Genomic DNA, 19,463 nt, shown 5'->3' on the forward strand with positions numbered 1-19,463 from the left:
AGCTTGCTATAATGCTAGTTCTCCAGGGCTAAGGACATAATGGGCTAAAACAATTTTTTTAGGGCTAAATGATTTCCTGTCAAAGAAATGTTCAAAGTTCTCATTTCTATAGCAGGAAGCAAAACTGCATTAGGTTCCACTGTAGACAGCCTGTAGCTTACTGCAGCCTGTAGCTCAAGCTGTGATCAAAAAAGCAAAACATCTGGGTTGTAGTGAATTGAATGAACACAACATGGACTCTTCTCATGTCTTCGAAATGTCTGAGTCATGTGAGCCTTATCTGAACAACTACTGTTTCACTATTCACATTCCCAGATGACTCATAAATGTACTGATACAGCATCCTAAATCAAAAAGAATAATACATATTCAAAAGTACTGAACAAATACCAGCAAAAACTAACCAAAGATGTACAGAAACTTAAGAGAATAAATACTCGTCTTTTTTTTATCTCACAGTTCATGCCAAGTGTAATTCTGTGAAAACAAAAGGTCACCAATTGAAAGAAATGCAAAATGTTTTCTATCTGACAATTAAAAATGAAGGGAATGTTAATGGAGATTGAAAAGTTGGACATCTATGTAGATATCAAAAATATAAATGAAAATACTTCAAATTAGTGCTTTCAAGTGATACTACACTTCAGACTTGCTAGAGAGAAAAATAAGATCAAACATGAAGAACAGGAATTATCATCTATCTCATTCTATCTCCTTTCTAATCTATCTCATTTCTAAAACACTCTGGGACTTTGAGACAGATTCAAACCAGGTTTCCGTCAACCTCAGCATAGTGTTATATGTTTCTTCTATTTAATTGGTTATAAGAACTGTAGTAAAAGCATGAATGAAAACATTGACTAGGTTTATTTTATAAGCATAGTTTGCAATCTTGGTAACACTTAGTGTTTTTATTCTGTTTCTACAGAGAGTATTATTCCAGTTAAGTTGAGAACAGCATTTTAGAAATCAAATGTAATTTTGAGTGTCATTGTTTCAACACAGAGAATGGATTAAGCAACACTGACAAATTTAAAGCAGAAATCATAACATCTTACAATAATACCAAAGAGAAAAATAAAAAATAATTACTTGACCAAGTGCTTAATAAGGATGTCCAGCATCTCTCTGTTCTTCTCTGGTAATTTATGCACAAGTGCATGAACTGCCTCAACTCTGTAGTTCTGATCATCTGACTCTATTAAACAGAAAACAAAATTTTGATAAATCATAACATGTGCTAAGAAGTGACTACAAATGGCATCAGTGCCTGTATGCTAACACAAACATGCATTAAGGGAAGCCAAACAAAATTAGCTTTCAAATGCTGAGGAAAATTTGATTATATTTATTACACTGTGAAATCTGTATTTCAAGGAACTCGCCTAAAGCAATTACTATCAATATTGGAACGAACAAATTAATGGCAATATTGACTTGATGTGCCATTTCAGTGAAGCCTAAGATTTAATCTAAGAAATATAGATTAAAATAGCTAAAATTATTTTTTGTCTTTTATTCTTCTAAAGACAAGAGAAAATGGAGAAATATCTTCAAATTCTAAACTGAAGTAATTAGAAAAATTATCTCTGCTACCTCTGTATCCAACTACTCCATTTTTGAAAATGAGTTCACTTTTGCGCTTTCTAATTTCTCAAGGCAAGCTAGGAAAATAGAGGTCCCTAGACGAGAGGGATGAATGTTACAAAATAATTATCAGCCTATGTAAAACAAACAAGCAAACATCTAAATGAGGGTTCAAAACTCCATGCAGAAGGCAGTCACACAGAACCACTAAAAAGATCAGAACAAACCACTGAACAGCTTCATCTAGTGTGACTTCTCTGTTTTGAGGGCTGGATCACTGAATATTAGAGCAAGAAGAAAAGTAAAAATAGTGACTGAGGAGATTAGGGGTTAGAAACAATACTACTTTCATGAAAGCATATTTATCATTTTACTTTTTACTTACTAACAGCAACAATGAAATCTTTGTGCAGCTTGAAAGTCATCAGTGGTTCTGAAAGACACCTGGTTGTGAAAAAAAACCAGATTTTAAATTTAAAACAGACTCATAATCTAAGTTTTATGAGTGTGATTATGATAGCCCTCAACATCTGCATGATGCTCTATTGGTCCTTGGAAATCCAATTCAGTGATGACGGATTACAGGTAGTATAAAACTCAGTCATGTACACTGTCTGAAAATCAATTTGAATTGAATCTGGTGTCACCATGTAAGTTAATAAGGAAAATGTTACTTCATCACAGAGCCTCAATGCTTCCTGTCTTCCATATTGTAGGACAGGAATAAATACAGCTGCAGCAAGGTATAACAGGCTGCAGAAGCAACCTTTTGCCCAAGAAAAGGCAAAAATATGATGAAATTTGGGACTGAAATTCTGATGTGAGAGATCTTAAAAGAGTCATCATTTGAAAGGCAGACTGTGAGTTCCCTTACACACAATTACTGCTTGCTTACTCATGTCCAAATTTTACAAATACAGTAGCAACAATGACTTGGGCTTCTGAATATGTATTATAAATTTCTTCAACCAAAGCCAGTCTTTTCAATGAAATGTACATGACCATTCTGCTACAAATCCTAGGCATGTTTTTCCAGGTTAATAGGGATTTCTGATGCTGCCCTTTCTGAGATGACTTGTATAGGAAATGTAGATTAGTAGAAGGCATAGTACACCCACCATATTCTGTCTCTTATCAGCAAAAATGACAGGAGGGGTATTTTATTTGTGAAGATATTAAGAACATAGGATAAAAAAACTATGCTTTTGCTGGGAGTTTCATTCAACCAAAATGTAATGAAATTTTATGGTACACAGCTTAAGGGATTCACAAAGAAAAGACTGAGCACAACATGCTTTGTGGTTAACATAAAAAAAATTAAATTAAAACATGCAATTGAATTTAAGGCTATATAAGGCAGGATATCTTAAAAAGGTTGAAGGTGTGTATTATTGTACATAATCACAGGAATATTAAGCAGGATAATAAAATACTCATTTATTACCATGGCAATGGATATGAGAAATGTATCCAAGAAATATTAACAAGCCAAAGATTAATGGGCCAGAAACGAATACTGAAACTGTGTGGCATCATACTTACCTGAGGTAGTTTTTTAGTCCACTTGTTATTGTTTTATTGTCCCAAATATCCATATCAATATCCATATCAGGAGGTGATTTAGGGGCTGTTAGGAATTTGAATTAGGATTTTGTTAGTTTCACTTACACATTAACTAGAAAGGTAGCCAAACAGAAGCTACTAGATCAGCCATTTAGCTCAACTAATTATTTATTAGCTAGACTAACCACCAATCTGATCAATTTAAATCTCTTCATCTCTGCCAAATTATAAATAAAAGTAAATTCAGTGCTCATAGTTAGTAATCATAAACATTAACTATGCACTATATCAAAGTGTTAAGTAAGCCCAAGTCCACAGAGAATTACTAATTCAGTTGTCTTAAACATGCAAACCCAAGCATCAGAGAGATAAATTAGCAAGAAAAGTGAAAGACTGGAACAAGTGCCTATTAAGGTGAGCCGTGATGTGTTATGAAACTAAGCTTTGGAGAACTTGTGGAACAAGCCAAATATCTATCAATAAATAGAACTTTAAAGCCAGAAGAAGAAAAGCATTTTTATTAGTAATTTACTCATGTGTAACATGCAGAAGTGAATACTAATACACACAAGGAACTACTCATGAATTACTCATTTTAAGAGTCCAAACTCAATTCAGTGGCAGCCAGTGCACATACAAAATTGTGAATATTGTGACACACTCTTCTGAGCACAGCAGTTGAGGCAAAAGGAATCACAGCAAACACACTGCACAATGACAAAAGTTCACTTCAGATACTTACAAAATATGGTATTCATTAGCTTTTGCACCTTGGAATTTACACCACCTATTCTGTACAGTCCAAGTATTGTAATACCTACATTGGGAAAACAAGTAGATGAAAAAATTAAAAAAATTAAAATATGGTGATTTCAATAGATGCCAATGCATTCTTGGTGTACGTTTTCAAAACATCTAAATGTATTTATGGAAAACTGTACCATTACATTCTTAAGTACTGCTTTACCCTACTGCAACCTCTTGTGGGATATTAAATTCATTCCACTGAGTCCACACCATAATATACACTAAGCATAATTTTACATTAACAGAACCCTTCTGCATAGAAATGACCCATATTAACAGTAAGGTGATGGCTAGGAAAAGTGAAAATCAAGACCCAAAAGCAGTCTAAAAACACATTGCACATGAACAAGTTTATATTGCCTAAATGTCAGTGGAATTACTATGCAACTGTATTTGCTTAGACCACCATCCTTTCAAATAAGATGTGATTGACATTTATATGAAAAAAAATATACTGTATACTGTTCTAACATACAAATTGAGAATTTATGTTGCCAGTTAAAATTGCCAGGCCTTTTTTAAGCACAGCACAGTTTTTAAGCACAGCACAGTAAATAATAACAAATAATGTTAAAGAGTGATATTCAGAATACAGTCTTTAGAACATAGAATCACTAGGCTGGAAGACACCTTAAAGATCATTGAGTCCAACCCATGCCCTAAAACCTCAACTAAACCATGGCACTGAGTGCCACATCCAATCTTCTTTTAAACACATCCAGGGATGGTGACTCCACCATCTCCCCAGGCAGACCATTTCAACACTTTATCAATCTTTCTGTAAAAAACTTTTTTCTAATATCCACAGCTTAAGACATACTTGATTATCTCAGTCACAATTATTTTATTATTTTTAACTGCCTTTTAAAATCAGCAGGGTTTAAATGTCTTCCATTCTCCCCACTTCAAGCCTTAACATTTTAAAATTGCCTACTTTTCCTTTGAAAACAACATTTCTAAATCTGATTTTAGATAACCTAGGTGTTTTGTTTTGAAACCCTCTTTCACCCTCCCTGGCCCAGAAAATAATGCAAGCTCTGAGTCAGCAGTGACTTAACAATGATAACATTGCTGGCTGAGAAACTGAATTCAAGTTGAGCTTAAAGTTGCACAGAGATCACATTTGGATAGAAGAGATCTGCACACTGACAACTCAAGAAAAGGCTATCTCATTTTATAGGTGATGATACAGCCATAACTCTCCATTTAAAACTTACTGTGAGTTGTTAGATACCACCTCATTGGTAAAGTGATTTTTACTTCCATTTTTTACATTCCCACTAACAAAAAAGAGTGTTGCTAAACATTAAATGCTGCTAAACATAAAAAAAAAAAAAAAAAGTTAAAATGTACAACATTACTGAATAAAATTATAGGGGTTATACTCTACAAAAAACCAGATGTACCAGCAAAGAATGTTAACATCACTTTTAGGTCTTCTGATTTTACACCTGAAAACCAGGTTGGGAGCTGAGACTCCCTACAGTTGTATCAAAAGAAAAGTCAAGTCACTGCACACAAAGGAAAGACTAAAGATGTGTGCAATTGTGTATTAAACTGTCTAATCAACAAGAAACTACCGAAAAAGTTTAAAAATCTCAAATATGTTAAGAACTGTTGCTGGAAACGAAGACAACATTTTGGAGTGCAAAGCCCCCAGATATGATAAATCCAAACCAAATAATGGATACACTTCAAAGCACAGATGTAAAACATGCAGAATTAAAAAAAGCCAGATTTTAGAAAAAGTCACAACAATCTAAGACATTATTTATGGTTTAATACACACCTCTTGTTTCTACAGCATGAATACATTTCCTCACAAAGTTGAAACCCGCTTCATTTAAGAACACTATAAAAAAAAAAAGGGTAATTACTCTCCAACATCAATATACAAAATATTCTGTTTAGCTACACTCCTGCACTAATCAAGGAGGGCTAATACATGGTTATCCATTACATTATAAGACTTGTTCAGTAATATGTTCTTTGTAGATACATCCATAGCATTCACAACCCATCTTTGTAGTCATTCTGTACCATTAGAAACTCAATATTCTACTGTCTTTCTCAGCAATCAGTAGCCTCTCTAAAGATACAGTTGAAAGCTGCTGAGCAAAATGCTTTTAAGAGTCCAGGACCTACATTATGAACAGAATATATTCATTGCTTTTAATACAACAATGTTCTTTCTTCCTTGCATATGCACATAATCACTCATAAAATGGTAATGTAGAAGAACAATCCTTGTTATTGAGTTTAATTAGTCATCCTATTTCAAGCGAATGTACTTCTTATTAATGTTGCATCTTCAATACCCACTGCTCTAACTACCTAAATAATGATCTTAAAACAGTGTATTTGTCACCATTAAAATAAACACCATCATAAAAAATAACAGATAGTGGCTTAAATTTTAGATTTTCTGAGTCTCAAATATACCTTCAATGAAGATGTATGTCCAAATTTCACCAATCTATTTCTCTGAGATATATTATTTGAATTAGTTTTATATATTTGTGTTAACATACAATAATAACCAATGTGTTAATACAGTGTTAATACAATTATGCACACAAATCTCATAGTACCTTTAAATACACTAATTTTCTTACTCAGTGTATGTCTAATAGGTGCATATACACCTTAAACTAAAAAGATGTGATGGACCAAGGCAAGTTGTATGAGGTCCAACAAGGCCAAGTGCTGGGTCCTGCACTTGGGTTACAACAACCCCAGGCAGTTGTGGCTGGAAAGATGTCTAAAAGATAAGGACTGGGAGTGCTGGCAAACAGCAGCTGAACATGAACCAGAGTGTGCCCAGGTGGCCAAGAAGGCCGATGGCATCCTGGCCTGGATCAGCCAGGTGTGGCCAGCAGGAGCAGGGCAGTGACCGTCCCCCTGTAGCCAGCACTGCTGAGGCCACAGCTCCAATGCTGTGCTCAGTTCTGGGCCCCTCAGTGCAAGAGAGACATTGAGGGGCTGGAGCGTGTCCAGGGAAGGGCAACGGAGCTGGGGGTGTTCACCCTGGAGAAAAGGAGCCTCATCACTCTCTACATCCATCTGAAAGGAGGGTGCAGCCAGGTGGGGTCAGCCTCTTCTCTTAAGTAACAAGCAATAGGACAAGAGGAAATGGCCTCCAGTTGTGCCAGGGAAAGTTTAGATAACCAACAAAGTTACTCCACAGCAACAGAACTAAAATAAAAAAAAATCTTTCTCCCACACATATCAAGGAACTGTAACATTACAGAAATCTAGCAAGATATGACAACTCAAAAAAGCTTACTTTCTTCCTTTTTGCTAATAATGGCTGGCAGTGTGTAGATCTGTAAAAAAAAAAAAGAACAAAAACCAATCAAACAACATCAATGCAATAGAACAATGTTTGTGCTTTAAATCCTTTATTGCCAGGTTTGTGAGGAGTTGCAACATGCTATGTACTAGATTGCTGCTAGGGAAATTCCAAGCTTGCCTTTCATGATCTCTTGACATTTACTGCTCCAGCACACTGCTGGGTTAACAGCTCTGTGCTACCATAATGCAACTAATACATAGGAAATCAGATTTACTGAGACCAGATGAGTTAGATTTCAAACCAGCTTGTGATTATAATTCCTGTACTCGTTCAGGCCAACAAGGAGCATGTAAAACCCTCATGAAGTTCATAAAATGGATCAGCCGCTCTTTTCCCATCAGATACAGGTCTGACATCAGCCTCATTCAGTGACTACTTTAAGAGCATACAAATAGTGGGAAGAAAACTCAGACAAGCCTGTCCCTCAGTAGCTTTGAACATGTGTTTCTGCTCTCTGCAATGCCATTTGAGATGGTACTAATTGTTTACTCTATGAAAATGCCCAAAAGATGGATGTTGTTTACCACTGTAATAACAACCATTTCACATATATTATCTGAACCATGAACCCTATTAGACAATATGCTATTGTGTTACTTAAAATAGTATTAATTTAAATACCCTAACATAAAATAATGATATATATAAATGTAGGCTTAAACTAATAGATCTACTTTTCTGCTTTGTAGTTATCTTCACTATATACTTGCATTAGTGTTTCACAAAGAAAACAACTCTATTTGTTGGTATTGTGACAGAGTATCTGAAATGTACACTAGCTTCTTTCTGTAATATGTTATCTAGAAAACTGTAAAATGAAAATTAAAAAATATCCTTACTGGTTCCTTTCCATCCATAGCTTCAAGCCAAAGTTTTCGGTTGGATTCTGAAAAAGCTTGTAGTGTGATGATTCCAGGTCTGTCAAAAACACACATTCATTGAAGTTACTGTTTTTCTCAAACAGTATCCAAAGTCAGAATCCACATATATAGTGATGTGAATATAGAAAAGACAGACAGAAGTTAGAGGAAGTTATATCAGAGCTTCTGATATAACAGAATAATTTTGAGCTAGGTATAAAATACAGCTTTTTTTTTAAAGTTTGCTAACAGTCATAAAACATTTCTTAGGAGAACTACTACAAAATTGAGTCAATTTATCATATTTTAACACAAAAATTAATTCAAGATTTCTCTTTATTCCCAAGATTGGAAAAAAACACTTCTACAAATACTGCATATCTGTATCTTAAATACAGGAAATCAATTCTCAGGTATCTGATATAATTATAATATCCAGGAGTAAGTGGAAAAAAATTGCAGACATAATTTTCAAGAAAAAAAAAGTACTACTATACATTTCTGAAAGTAATAGAGTTTTTTACAGAATATACTTATTAACAAGTATTTATAAAATATTATTAATAATATTTATGATCTGTTTCTAAAATAGGATAGTCAGTTTTTCCACAAGTTCCATAAGAATCCATGCTGTATCTGCATGCAAACATCATGTAGTAAAGACAACACATATTCTGTGTAGTGAATTTAATTAGAAAACCAGGTTTGAAAAAAGAAGTACTAAGTCTTGAAAACCTAGTTTGTCTGTTTACAAATATATTGGTAAATATGTGTTCCTACTACAGGAGTAATTATTATCTATTGGTTGCAATTATTTTCAAATTGTTAACAAAATGGAAACAAACCTCTCAAATACTTCAATATCGAAACAGAAACGTTTGTCAATTGAATCTGTCTTTCTCCTGATGCAAGATTTTAGCTTGAACATTTCTGGTGAGCTTGTGACAAGGCCATTCTATAAAACAACAAAATGGAATTAGCACAGGCAATACACTTATACACCTTGGCTTCATCCTAAATTTAACTGAATGAACAGTCCAAAGAACATGTCTTAACATAGCTTTAGGCATATTTACAGTATTTTTCGATATATTAAGACTACATTTAATAGCTTTCTGTCTTATATTTGTTACTTAATCATTGTATTTCAAAAAATTCCCTAAATTCAAATCTTACAAACACCTGTGTATATAACTTGATTACATGCATGTAAGGATGAAAATTACGTAGTTCTGCCAACTCTCACATGCAGATAAAAAGATTTCTGAATAATAAAGCTGACTAACTCTCAACTCTGGCCATGATTGTGAGATCTTGCTATAATATTGGCAAGGCTGACACAACTGGGGATTCTGAGGAATGGGAGGAAGCAAATGTCACTCCTGTCTTCAAAATGAGCAAGGAGAAGGATATAGAATCATAGAACCATTCAGGTTGGAGAAGGTCACAACTAAATCATCTACATATCTTTTAAATATTTCCAGGGTTGGTGACTCAGCTACTTCCCTGGCAGACAATTTCAATGCTTGACAACCCTTTTGGTAAAGTAATTTTCTGTAATACCTACCTCCCCTGATGCAACCTGAGGTCTCACAACTTATGGGGAACTATAGGCTAGTCTGCATCACCTTTATCCCTGGGAAGGTGATGAAGTAAATAATCATGGAAAGCATTTCCAAACATATTAAGAGCGGAAAGGTGACTGGAAGCAGTCAGCATGAATTTAATAAAGGAAAAATCACATAGGATCAACCTGATAGCCCTGTACAATGTGTGTTGAATGGCTCACTGTATGATGGAAGAGCAATGAATATTGTTTATCTCAACTTCAGCCATGCTTTCAACACTACATCCTGGGCTGAACACTGCCTGAACTACTGAACTCACAACAGAAGTCCAGCTGCAGCCAAGCACTAGTGGTATGCTCATGAGGTCAATTCTGTTCAGCATGAATAGCAGTTAGCCCAGGCACCAGGTCAGGACGAGACTGACAGGATAGAGAGCAGCTTGGCAGAAAAGGAATTTCAGGTTCTGGTGCGCAACAAGGTGACCATGAGCCAGCAATGTGATATTGCTGCAAAGAAGGCCACCAGCCTCCTGGGATGCATCAGGCAGGGTACTGCCTGCAAGTGGAGGAAAGAGATCCTCACCTTCCATCCAGCACTGGTGAGGGACACCTGGAATGCTATGGCCAGTGCTGGGCTCCCTGGTAAAAGAGAGGCAGTGATGTGCTAGAACAAGTCCAGCTAAAGGCTACCAAGGTGATTAAGGACTCAGAGCACAACTACCTGCAAGGAGGCTTTGTGAGGTGGGGCTCAGTCTCTTCTGCCATGTCTTCAGTGAAAGAACGTGAGGGAGAAGCCTTAAGTTGTGCCAGGGGAGGTCCAGGTAAGATATTAAAAATAAAATTTTCACTGGAAGAGTGGTTTGGCATTGAAATAATTAACCAGGTGGAGTCACCATCTCTGAAAGTGTACAAGAAGAGCCTGGATGTGGCACATGGGGATGCGATTTAGGGGTGATTGTGGTGATGCTACACTGATGGTTGGACAGATGATCTTGAAGGTCTCCTCCAACCTCAAAGATCCTGTGATTTGTCATATGAGGAGATGCTGAGAGACCTGAGACTGTTTGGTCTGGGGAAGAGGGATCACATCAGTGACTAATCTACAAATACCTCATGGGAAGGAAAGTAGGCTGAGTCAGATTCTTCTCAGTGGTGCCCAGTGGAAGGGTGAGAGGCGACGGGCACAAACTCAAATACAAGTAATCTGTATTTCAACTTAGAGAAAGTATTTGAACTTTAGAAAAAGTTTTTTATGGTGGTTGAACACTGGAACAGGTTGTTCATAGACAGCTCCATCCTTGGAGATATCTAAAACCTGGCTGGACACAGACCTCACCAACCTCTTCTGGTTGACCCTGAATTGAGTTTATATTAGAGGTCTCTAGAGCCTCCTTCCAAACCTAACCTATTGAATGATTCTGTGCAAATGTGATAAATTTCATATGCACTTACAACAACCATATTAGAGCAGTTATTTAATAAGTGATTTAAATATGTTTCTAATGAAATATTAATTGAATATTTATCCATGCTATATGATACATGCACTGTTTCATCTACGAGAACAGCCTTATCTCTTTGCATTTTTTCTTTTAGTAGTTCCTTAATGCTTAATAAAAAAGATGGAACATACAGGTCATGTATTTGTTCATGTACAAGCAACTCACCACTTTTCCACCAGATTTTGTTTCAGCTATACTCATTGTAAAAGTTTTTGTTCCTTTGTCGTAAGTGCAGTAATGTTTAACCCATGTAAATCCAAGGGGTCCTAGAGTAAAGAGAGATAGTATCAAAAGTAATTGTCATTTTACCACTATTATACTTGGAATTAGAGTAGAAAAATGAAATAAAGTAGCATCTACATGCAGCCTACTCCTTGTTTTTTAATCTGAACATGTTGTTCCAGTATAATTTCCAAATATTGCAGCTTGATAATATTGCCCAATAAAGTTTCAGCAGACTGACTTTCTTTGGCAACTGGATGGGTAACAGCATTCTATTATAGTAACAAGGCAGGAAAAAGGCAAGAACAGACCTGAGGAGTTTTCAACAATATTAACAGTAGAGTGCACAAGAGGCAAATGATTCACATGTGAGTATTCACCATATAGGGACACCTGACAATACCTGAGCACTCCCTCTGCCACATTTGGGACCCAGAAACGATCCCTTCCCCTACCCCCAGAAAATGATGAGGTGGTATTGAGTAAGGACCTAGTCATGCCCAGCTCCTGGCTACTTGCAAAAATTAACTCTGTCCTGTCTAGAACAAAGACAAAAATAAAGAACCTTGACTTTAAAAAATGGTATTTTGAATTTTAATTGTGGTTTTTTTTGTGTGTGTTTTTCTTTGTTAATGTGAAGAATTAAACAAAAATGTTTGAAAAAACCCTTGTAGTTTTACTATAGATACACAGGTTTTGCCTTCTCAATGTACCCACAAAGGTGGTGGTTATATGAGAGACTGAATCAGTCATGTAAGTTGGATGTCTGTCAATCCAGAAACCTAACTGTGGAAATTTATATGGTCTATTATGCTGACTGAGAAAGCTCTCCTATTGCTTGTGTTCTGGAAGAAAGTAAAGTCATGAATCGAAAATTCAAATGGTTATGTACCCTCAGAAGTTAGCTGTTCTGCTCCTATATTTTAAATTATTTTCACATAGCATAACAAAATCTGTAATTATTTGGAATCAATTTTTCCTCTGATGGCAATTCATTATCTCTTTTAGCACATTATAAGATGGATGAGCACTCTCAAAGCAGTTTTAGATGAGTTAAGGAGTCACCTATTTTCATTAGAAAATTTAGCCAGACACCTGTGTTGCAACTTTAAACTTGTTACTCTTGGCCATCCAAGAAGACAATTTATGGCCTAGTGCCATTTTTTAAAAACAGCTATATTTACCAGCATGCATATCATTAATAAATATATACAAAATTTACTCTCAAGGAAAGCAGACATTTAACCCAGTTGCCCACAATTTGACAAGGACCTATAGGATAAGGGTTGTAGGCAAGTAAACTTGCATGATAAGGAATTATATAACTAGTACCTTTCCTACTACACAGTGAGTACAGACCCTGTTACTCCAGAATAAACATTTCTTTTCAGTAAGATGTCAAGCTGGCCTTTCACTATTTAATGAAGCACAGCATGTGCCTGGTACTTCACTCCTTTTCTCCCTCCCCCATTAGCACGGCTCAGTGTAATTTCCACTTAACACAGATTTCTTTTATGATTATTAATCAATTAAAAAATAGACTGTGTTCTTAAAACTTGCAGCGCTACTGAGGATAAAACTGGCTGTGGTTAACTGTGGTAAGATGGTACTTAGATGACCTTTTCTTACATCTCTGATTTCCATTAAGCACATGTTCATTTAAGATGGCTGGGTCAGTGGAGGTCTCTGGTACAAGGTGCTCCTGATGGCTGAACTAAAGGCCCTGTTCAGGCAGAGAAAGTACAGGAAACAGAAGAGAGCCAAAGCAGAGTGCTGGGAGTTTGCAAGGTGCAGGGCAGCCAGCCAGAGCTGAGCTTGCTACCAGTCAGCCACTGGGGCAAACAACAGCACGGACCTTCCTGGCTGTACTTACGTTTCTCCTGCACATAGAGATAGCCTTCCATTGTCCACTGACTTGGTGGTCTGTAATCTTGGTTAGCTGATTTCATTCTCTGCATGAGCCTCTCGACTTCCTGTCTAGTGCTTTCGAAGTTATTGCGAGTCTAATACCCAGGAAAGGAAACAAACAAAACCCCACATCACCTCATGCAAGTACTAAAATAACAATGAACAACTAATTACAAGTAATGCCAAGGAGACTGTATTGGAGACCAACAAAAGCATTTGCCAGAGACATAAAAGGGAGGAAAAGGAAAAAAAAATGCAATAAAGAATGATACTTTTCACTGCTAGAAGCCTGGGAATAACCTAGTAATGAAGAATTCAACTTAGGCACACAAATGTAGGGAAAACATAGCTGAGAATAGCACCATTGCTCTTTCTGCAGGTCACTAATCTCAGACAGGAGGTCATCTCATATCTTCAAGTATGCTTACATAGTATTTTGCAGACAGATACAGGCTTTCCCTCTGTACACTCCAGGATTCTCAGACAGATATTTGGCTAAACCAGAAGCTGCTAACAGCTTAGCCCTAAACCTGAAGTAGTAAGACCCACTGAAGCACTTTAAGTACAGTGCAGAAAACACTAGTTTGGGTTACAGCCAGGTTAATGAGCCCAGACAGCTGCAGTTTCTACACACATGGAAGAGATAAATTGTCTGTGTATCCATATCTGCAGTGATACCACAGGTGCTGCTGCTTAGAATAGTCAGGTTACTGGCACTGCCATGAACAAGGTCTGACTTGGCAAACACCACAGTTCAATATAAAAAAAATGGGAGGTAAGAAACACTCACAAGTGGCAGAACTATGCCAAAAGCATGGAAGAAGTGTGCCTGTCTTTAACATCACATGTGTAACCAGGCATGTAACAAAGCAAACAATTATGGTATTAGGGTGGGTTGTTTCTATATTTTCTTATATCTCTATGCATATAAATGGCTACTTGCTCTTAGTGAATTCAGTGAGGCTAGGGTTTCCCTCCATGTACCTAGCATGGGATAACAGAAGAGAATTACTGAGAGATGCCAGAGCTTTGATTGATTAAATATCAGCTATTGAATACTCTGCTCCTATAGGTCAAAAAAAAGAATAAAGATTTTTGTAACGTTTCTACAGAGTCATCTATGGACTCAAATCCACAGCAGTCAGAAAGATACTCTCAGGACTTTATACACCAGTGAGTACTTCCCCTTTTACATGGGCCATTTGCATAGGCAGTTGCACAATAGTGTAAAAGTATACATGCTCAATCTTGGTTTTGAAGACAAACACTGTTATTAGAGAGAGAGGTAAAATTCTAACCCAAACTTTTCTGATTATGCCCTTCAGAAGAAGTATCAGTTCAGACCAAATTTAAGAGAGGTCATTTTGAGGCCCTCAAGAAGGACAAGCCATTGAAGGAATGTTCCCATTTTAAGAGCTTCTCTCCATCTATAAGTTTTTAATTACTACTTTTAAGCAGCCAGGTCTTTGAATCAAATCACAGAAACCAAAGCCAAACAGACACACCAAGTATGCCACTGGCCAGCTGAGACAGTTAAAATGACAACAGGTCATGTTAGAACATGGTGACCTGTTAAGAGCTGCTGGTCTGCTACTACTCTTCTACAGCTGTTACTGCTCCTGCTCTCCTGTAGAACATTTTTAAGAACAGCAACAGCAGTTCAGATAAACTATTCTTCAAAACCTGAATATACAATGCAATGGAGAGGAGTACTTTTGACAGCTACAGAGAGGCTGAATGCACTTCTTCCTGTCCTCTGTTTGTCTTTACCTGTATAAATTATTTCACTTCAATCTGATTTTGGATAATAATCTCAATGACAAGTACGTAGAGAACACAGCTGGCTGTGTGAAACTGTGGATCTAGATCTGAGCCAGAATTTATACTGCTGTGTAACAGGAGTGAGTGATGTACTGATGCCCACTGTATCTTCATGTGTATGTTTTCTGATATATAATTAAAAAAAAAAAAAAATTCATCCTTCTACCTAACTTCACATCTCCCTCTACTTCTGTAATCTATTTACAACTTCAAGTTGTGCTGATATAATAGTTAGAAAACATTAAATATAAATATTTCTTAATTAACATTGAAATTGAAAAAAGTCCTTTAATAATTTTGCCTCTGTAGACAAGTGTAGAGGAAACATATGATTACTTACAATGCCAGTTTTGATCTGTGCTGTGAGCTCCTGCTCCACTCAGATCTTGCCATATTAAAATAAGTAAAGTAAGTCTCTGGACTGAAGCACATTTTTCACTCTTTCAGTGAAACTGCTGTGCAACAACACTGACCCCTTGTGTCTTTATCTGAAAGCATTTTAGTAGCAAACAATGTGAAAAACACAAAATTGGTAAGGACAAGCGACTGGGATGCTCTACAGAGACCATTTGCACTTTGATCCAAAAGGAAAAGAATAATCATCTAGGAAGTTTAGCCTTATTTCCTCAAGCAGTATTTAAAATGGGACCTATATATATGAACAAGAGATGCAAAAGGGAAGATGGAACTACAAAAATTTGTGGTATGTGTCTTTTCTTGAAAGAATGACGTGGACTTAACTTTAAAAGAAATTTTGTTCTGGACTTTGATGTTACTTTTCAGGAAATATGTGGGGTTTTTCCAGTACTGACATGTTGAAGTTCACTTTTTGCCTCAAAAGCAGAGTGTTTAAACTTTCCTTAGAAGCAAAGTGTGTACTTACTTATTTGTAAGTATATTTTGTACCTACTTATTTGTATATCCTTGGAAGTGTACTATCTGAATTACACACTGAAACAAGTATACACTTGTATAAAGCAGTTATGATGAGTGGAAAAGTATGTTGATTAAACACATTTTAGTTATCTCTGATAGTTATAAAATTCTTTGGGCAGTTTGTGCCCAAAATGGGATCCTGTATGGCTCTGACTACCAAATCCAGACGAATTTACAGAAAAAGATTCATCTGCTCAGTTGAGTGCAACTTTCTACACAAAAAAGAGATTCTCTCTTCTGGTGAAACTAATGCTCATGAGAGCTGCTCACCACGGAGGAGGGTCTCACCTATTCTGTAATGGTATAGAGAGCAGCCAGAGAATGGCTTCCCAAGATTAATTTATATACAGCGGGAAGTTAGCAGACAGCAGGACAAACTGTACAATTCTATATCAGCTGGAGCATTTTTGGTACCTCCACTTAGTCCAGAAGACAGGCCTCATTCTCAAGAAAGCTTTATACAAGTTTAAACCTATCTGGACCGCTATGTTTTCTAATAAAAGCTTGGCTGTGGTCCTGTTTTTCTTGTTCTTGCTCCCAAAGTTTTGATTTGGAAATCACAAATTTACTATACAAAGTTGTTGTCAGGAATCTTAATTACATTAGCCTTATAAAAACAATTTTACCTATCTGTATATGAATTTGATTTCAGCTTACTAAAACATTTCAAGATTTAGAATTTCAATAAAGTGCTATAAATCTACTTTAATATCCTAAACCGAAGTTAGCAAATTAAAAAGTTAAATTATGTAAATACAAATCATCCTTACATTTTGCAAATTGAACTGCAGTTGCTGCTTGTATGGTGCAAACTCCTGAGCCAGTTCATATCCTTCATGGTAAAATGTAAATAATCCTTGAAGAAAGGCCAAGAGCTGAAAAGGTAAAATTGAGAAGCATTATACATTTTTAACTCCGGGAACACTGTGTGCTTTTACATGCAAAAGCAAAGTTTTGCTGAGAAGAAATCCATGATGAGATCTTAAGAAAAGGAAATGCTACACCTGCTTTTGTGTCATGAAGTTGTAATTTCCATAATAATTTAATTCACTATCTTAGTAATTTTGTCCAGTATTTCAGCTGGAGTCTTTGCTGGTGTGCATTTTCCAAGTTTAAAATGTCAAAATTCAAGTGTTTTTACTTCAAAATATTCTTTCACTTTCTTCATAGTAATTGCTTGGTCTACGACCTATTTTCCACAAATGAGACTCTAGAAAATATGTTTTGGATAGGTTAGCACAACACAAGAAACCCAGATTATTTCTTCCTGCTCTGAAAAAAATGCAAACTCTATCTGGTATGTCTGTGATTAACTCCAACAGAACCACCACAGTCTGCATATACCCAGCTGAAGAATTCTTTTAAAGTTTGCTTTGAAACAATGCTCAAGTAGTAAAAGGTGCCACTAGATTTCAGCTCTTGAATTAATGCATTCCTGCCATCTCTTAGTTTTAAAAGCCTTCTATAACTGATTCTGCTTTAAATTTTAAAAGAGTTTTGATATTGCTATAAGTCACCCTACCTGCTGTTAAATTACAAGCATTTAATTTCTTATCATAGACTGCTTTCTTGGTCTATATAATTTAGCTTACCAAAAAAGGTAAAGAAAACAGAAAAAAAAAAGAGAAACTAATTTGGATTCACAATAACAGAAATTTTTAACAATAAAAAATATTTGCATTAGTATATTACACCATTATCATCTGGGCTAACTAACTGGCTCTCCAGGCTGTCTGACTCAGTAGAGAACCACAGGTATTCCAGAGCATAATTCTTTTCCCTTTTTCAGACTTCTCTCTCAGGATGGAATGAATGATCCAATCGAAACATTTATCTCTCTTCATTGACTACTGAAGTAGTCTAGACTCAGGCAACAAAAATACCATCATTCATATTTAAAGTGTTTGCTTTGTGCTACCAGTACCATAGATTACTCTAAGTGGAATAGTGTAAAGATGTAGTTTTTACTGTGCCTATATTTTCTTTACTCTCAGCCCTACTTGAAGAATTGTAGCAAAATTGTTCTGCCTCCTCTCTCCCATTACTCTCTAGGAGACCACTGAGAGCCCATTTACCTGCCTGCTCTTTTGCTGCATTAGTAAGTTAAAGCAGTTGGAGGTGAACAGACCATCAGTTCAGACACAAATATAAGGTATGGCTGGGAGAAGGACTCTGCCCTTGGTTTTTACTGCTATTGCAGGAGCAGAGGAAAGCCTGGCCTCAGACAGAGATGGTGCAAGCCCACAGCTGCCCAGTAAGCCAGTCATGGAGCCTGAAGAACTGAGAAGATCTTTGGACACAAAAAAGCAAGTTTTTGTGGGGGCCTCTACAGTGGATGTGAATTCCTGAACCATATTCCACCATCAAACAATGAAGGCAATGCAATCTCAAGAAGAGGGCTCCATATCTTGTGTAAATCAATCTCACCTTAGCATGATTCATCTGTCCAGCCAAAATTATTATCTCAGCTAAGGACTGGACCCTGAAATTATTATTATTAAACTGATTATTCAAGTGTTTCCGAGGAAGGTCCAAGTACAATAGTTTATATTAAAAACCTCCAATTGTGCAAACAGACAGAAAGAGCTCTACAATTTTCTGTAATTCTTGACTATAATTCTAATTCTGTAATTCTGGAAATAACTATCTATAGGAAAAGAAAGAAAATTAATCTTCCTTTTTATGAATAAAGTACAAAATATGCAAATTATAACTAAAGCTCTGCTTTGGCTCCAGTTATGTGAAGCCTGTTCTCACACTCTAGATTCAGTTACTCATCAGTGCCCCCAGCTACAATTCCTTCAGATGTCACAGGGCAACTACTCCTGTGCTTACTTTGACTTGGTCCAGTCAAAAGAATGTGTGGATTAACACAGCCTGCGAGCAAGGAGCCTGCTGCTAAACCCACTCCTAGTGCAGGAGTCACACTTGGCAAAACTGTAGCCAAATCACCACACTAATGCACACCAAAATTACAATAAAGAAACTTTGTGGAACAAAGTTTCAGTATGTCAGTTTATGCCTGACTTTTAGAGCTCAGTTTAAAGAACACTTCAGGAGAATAAATTGTATAAATTTCAGCTTTAATACTTGAAGGAAAATATTTTACATCACATGAAACACTTTTGCAGAGTACACTGAGAAATACCAAGTCAAATATTTAACACAAGATGGCAGCAAAGCTGAATTTATCTGAAAGCAAAAATACAACAGTAGCAAAAAAAAAAAACAACCAAAAAAACCCCAAAAACTCAACCCAAAAAAAACATCCCAAAAGTCGGACAAAAATCTGAATTAATTTTAGTTAAAGTACTTCACAGGTATTCTGGCAGTTG

The 19,463-nt window shown here is 36.2% G+C and overlaps 1 protein-coding gene across 1 annotated transcript in view; it reads right to left on the minus strand.

Annotated features, from left to right (window-relative positions):
• Positions 1-19,463, minus strand: part of ARHGAP42 (Rho GTPase activating protein 42) — a 142,136-nt gene that overhangs the window by 19,546 nt on the left and 103,127 nt on the right. The window contains exons 7-17 of the mRNA XM_036389283.1: positions 16,899-17,003; positions 13,337-13,466; positions 11,407-11,507; positions 9,018-9,127; positions 8,152-8,230; positions 7,244-7,283; positions 5,747-5,809; positions 3,893-3,967; positions 3,130-3,214; positions 1,973-2,031; positions 1,093-1,198 (exon numbers count right to left, since the gene is read on the minus strand). Coding sequence (XP_036245176.1) covers positions 1,093-1,198; positions 1,973-2,031; positions 3,130-3,214; positions 3,893-3,967; positions 5,747-5,809; positions 7,244-7,283; positions 8,152-8,230; positions 9,018-9,127; positions 11,407-11,507; positions 13,337-13,466; positions 16,899-17,003 — 953 coding nt within the window. The remainder of the gene's footprint in view (positions 1-1,092; positions 1,199-1,972; positions 2,032-3,129; positions 3,215-3,892; positions 3,968-5,746; positions 5,810-7,243; positions 7,284-8,151; positions 8,231-9,017; positions 9,128-11,406; positions 11,508-13,336; positions 13,467-16,898; positions 17,004-19,463) is intronic.

The sequence above is a fragment of the Molothrus ater genome, chromosome 2 (genome assembly GCF_012460135.2).
Source record: "Molothrus ater isolate BHLD 08-10-18 breed brown headed cowbird chromosome 2, BPBGC_Mater_1.1, whole genome shotgun sequence".
Classification (NCBI taxonomy): domain Eukaryota; kingdom Metazoa; phylum Chordata; class Aves; order Passeriformes; family Icteridae; genus Molothrus; species Molothrus ater.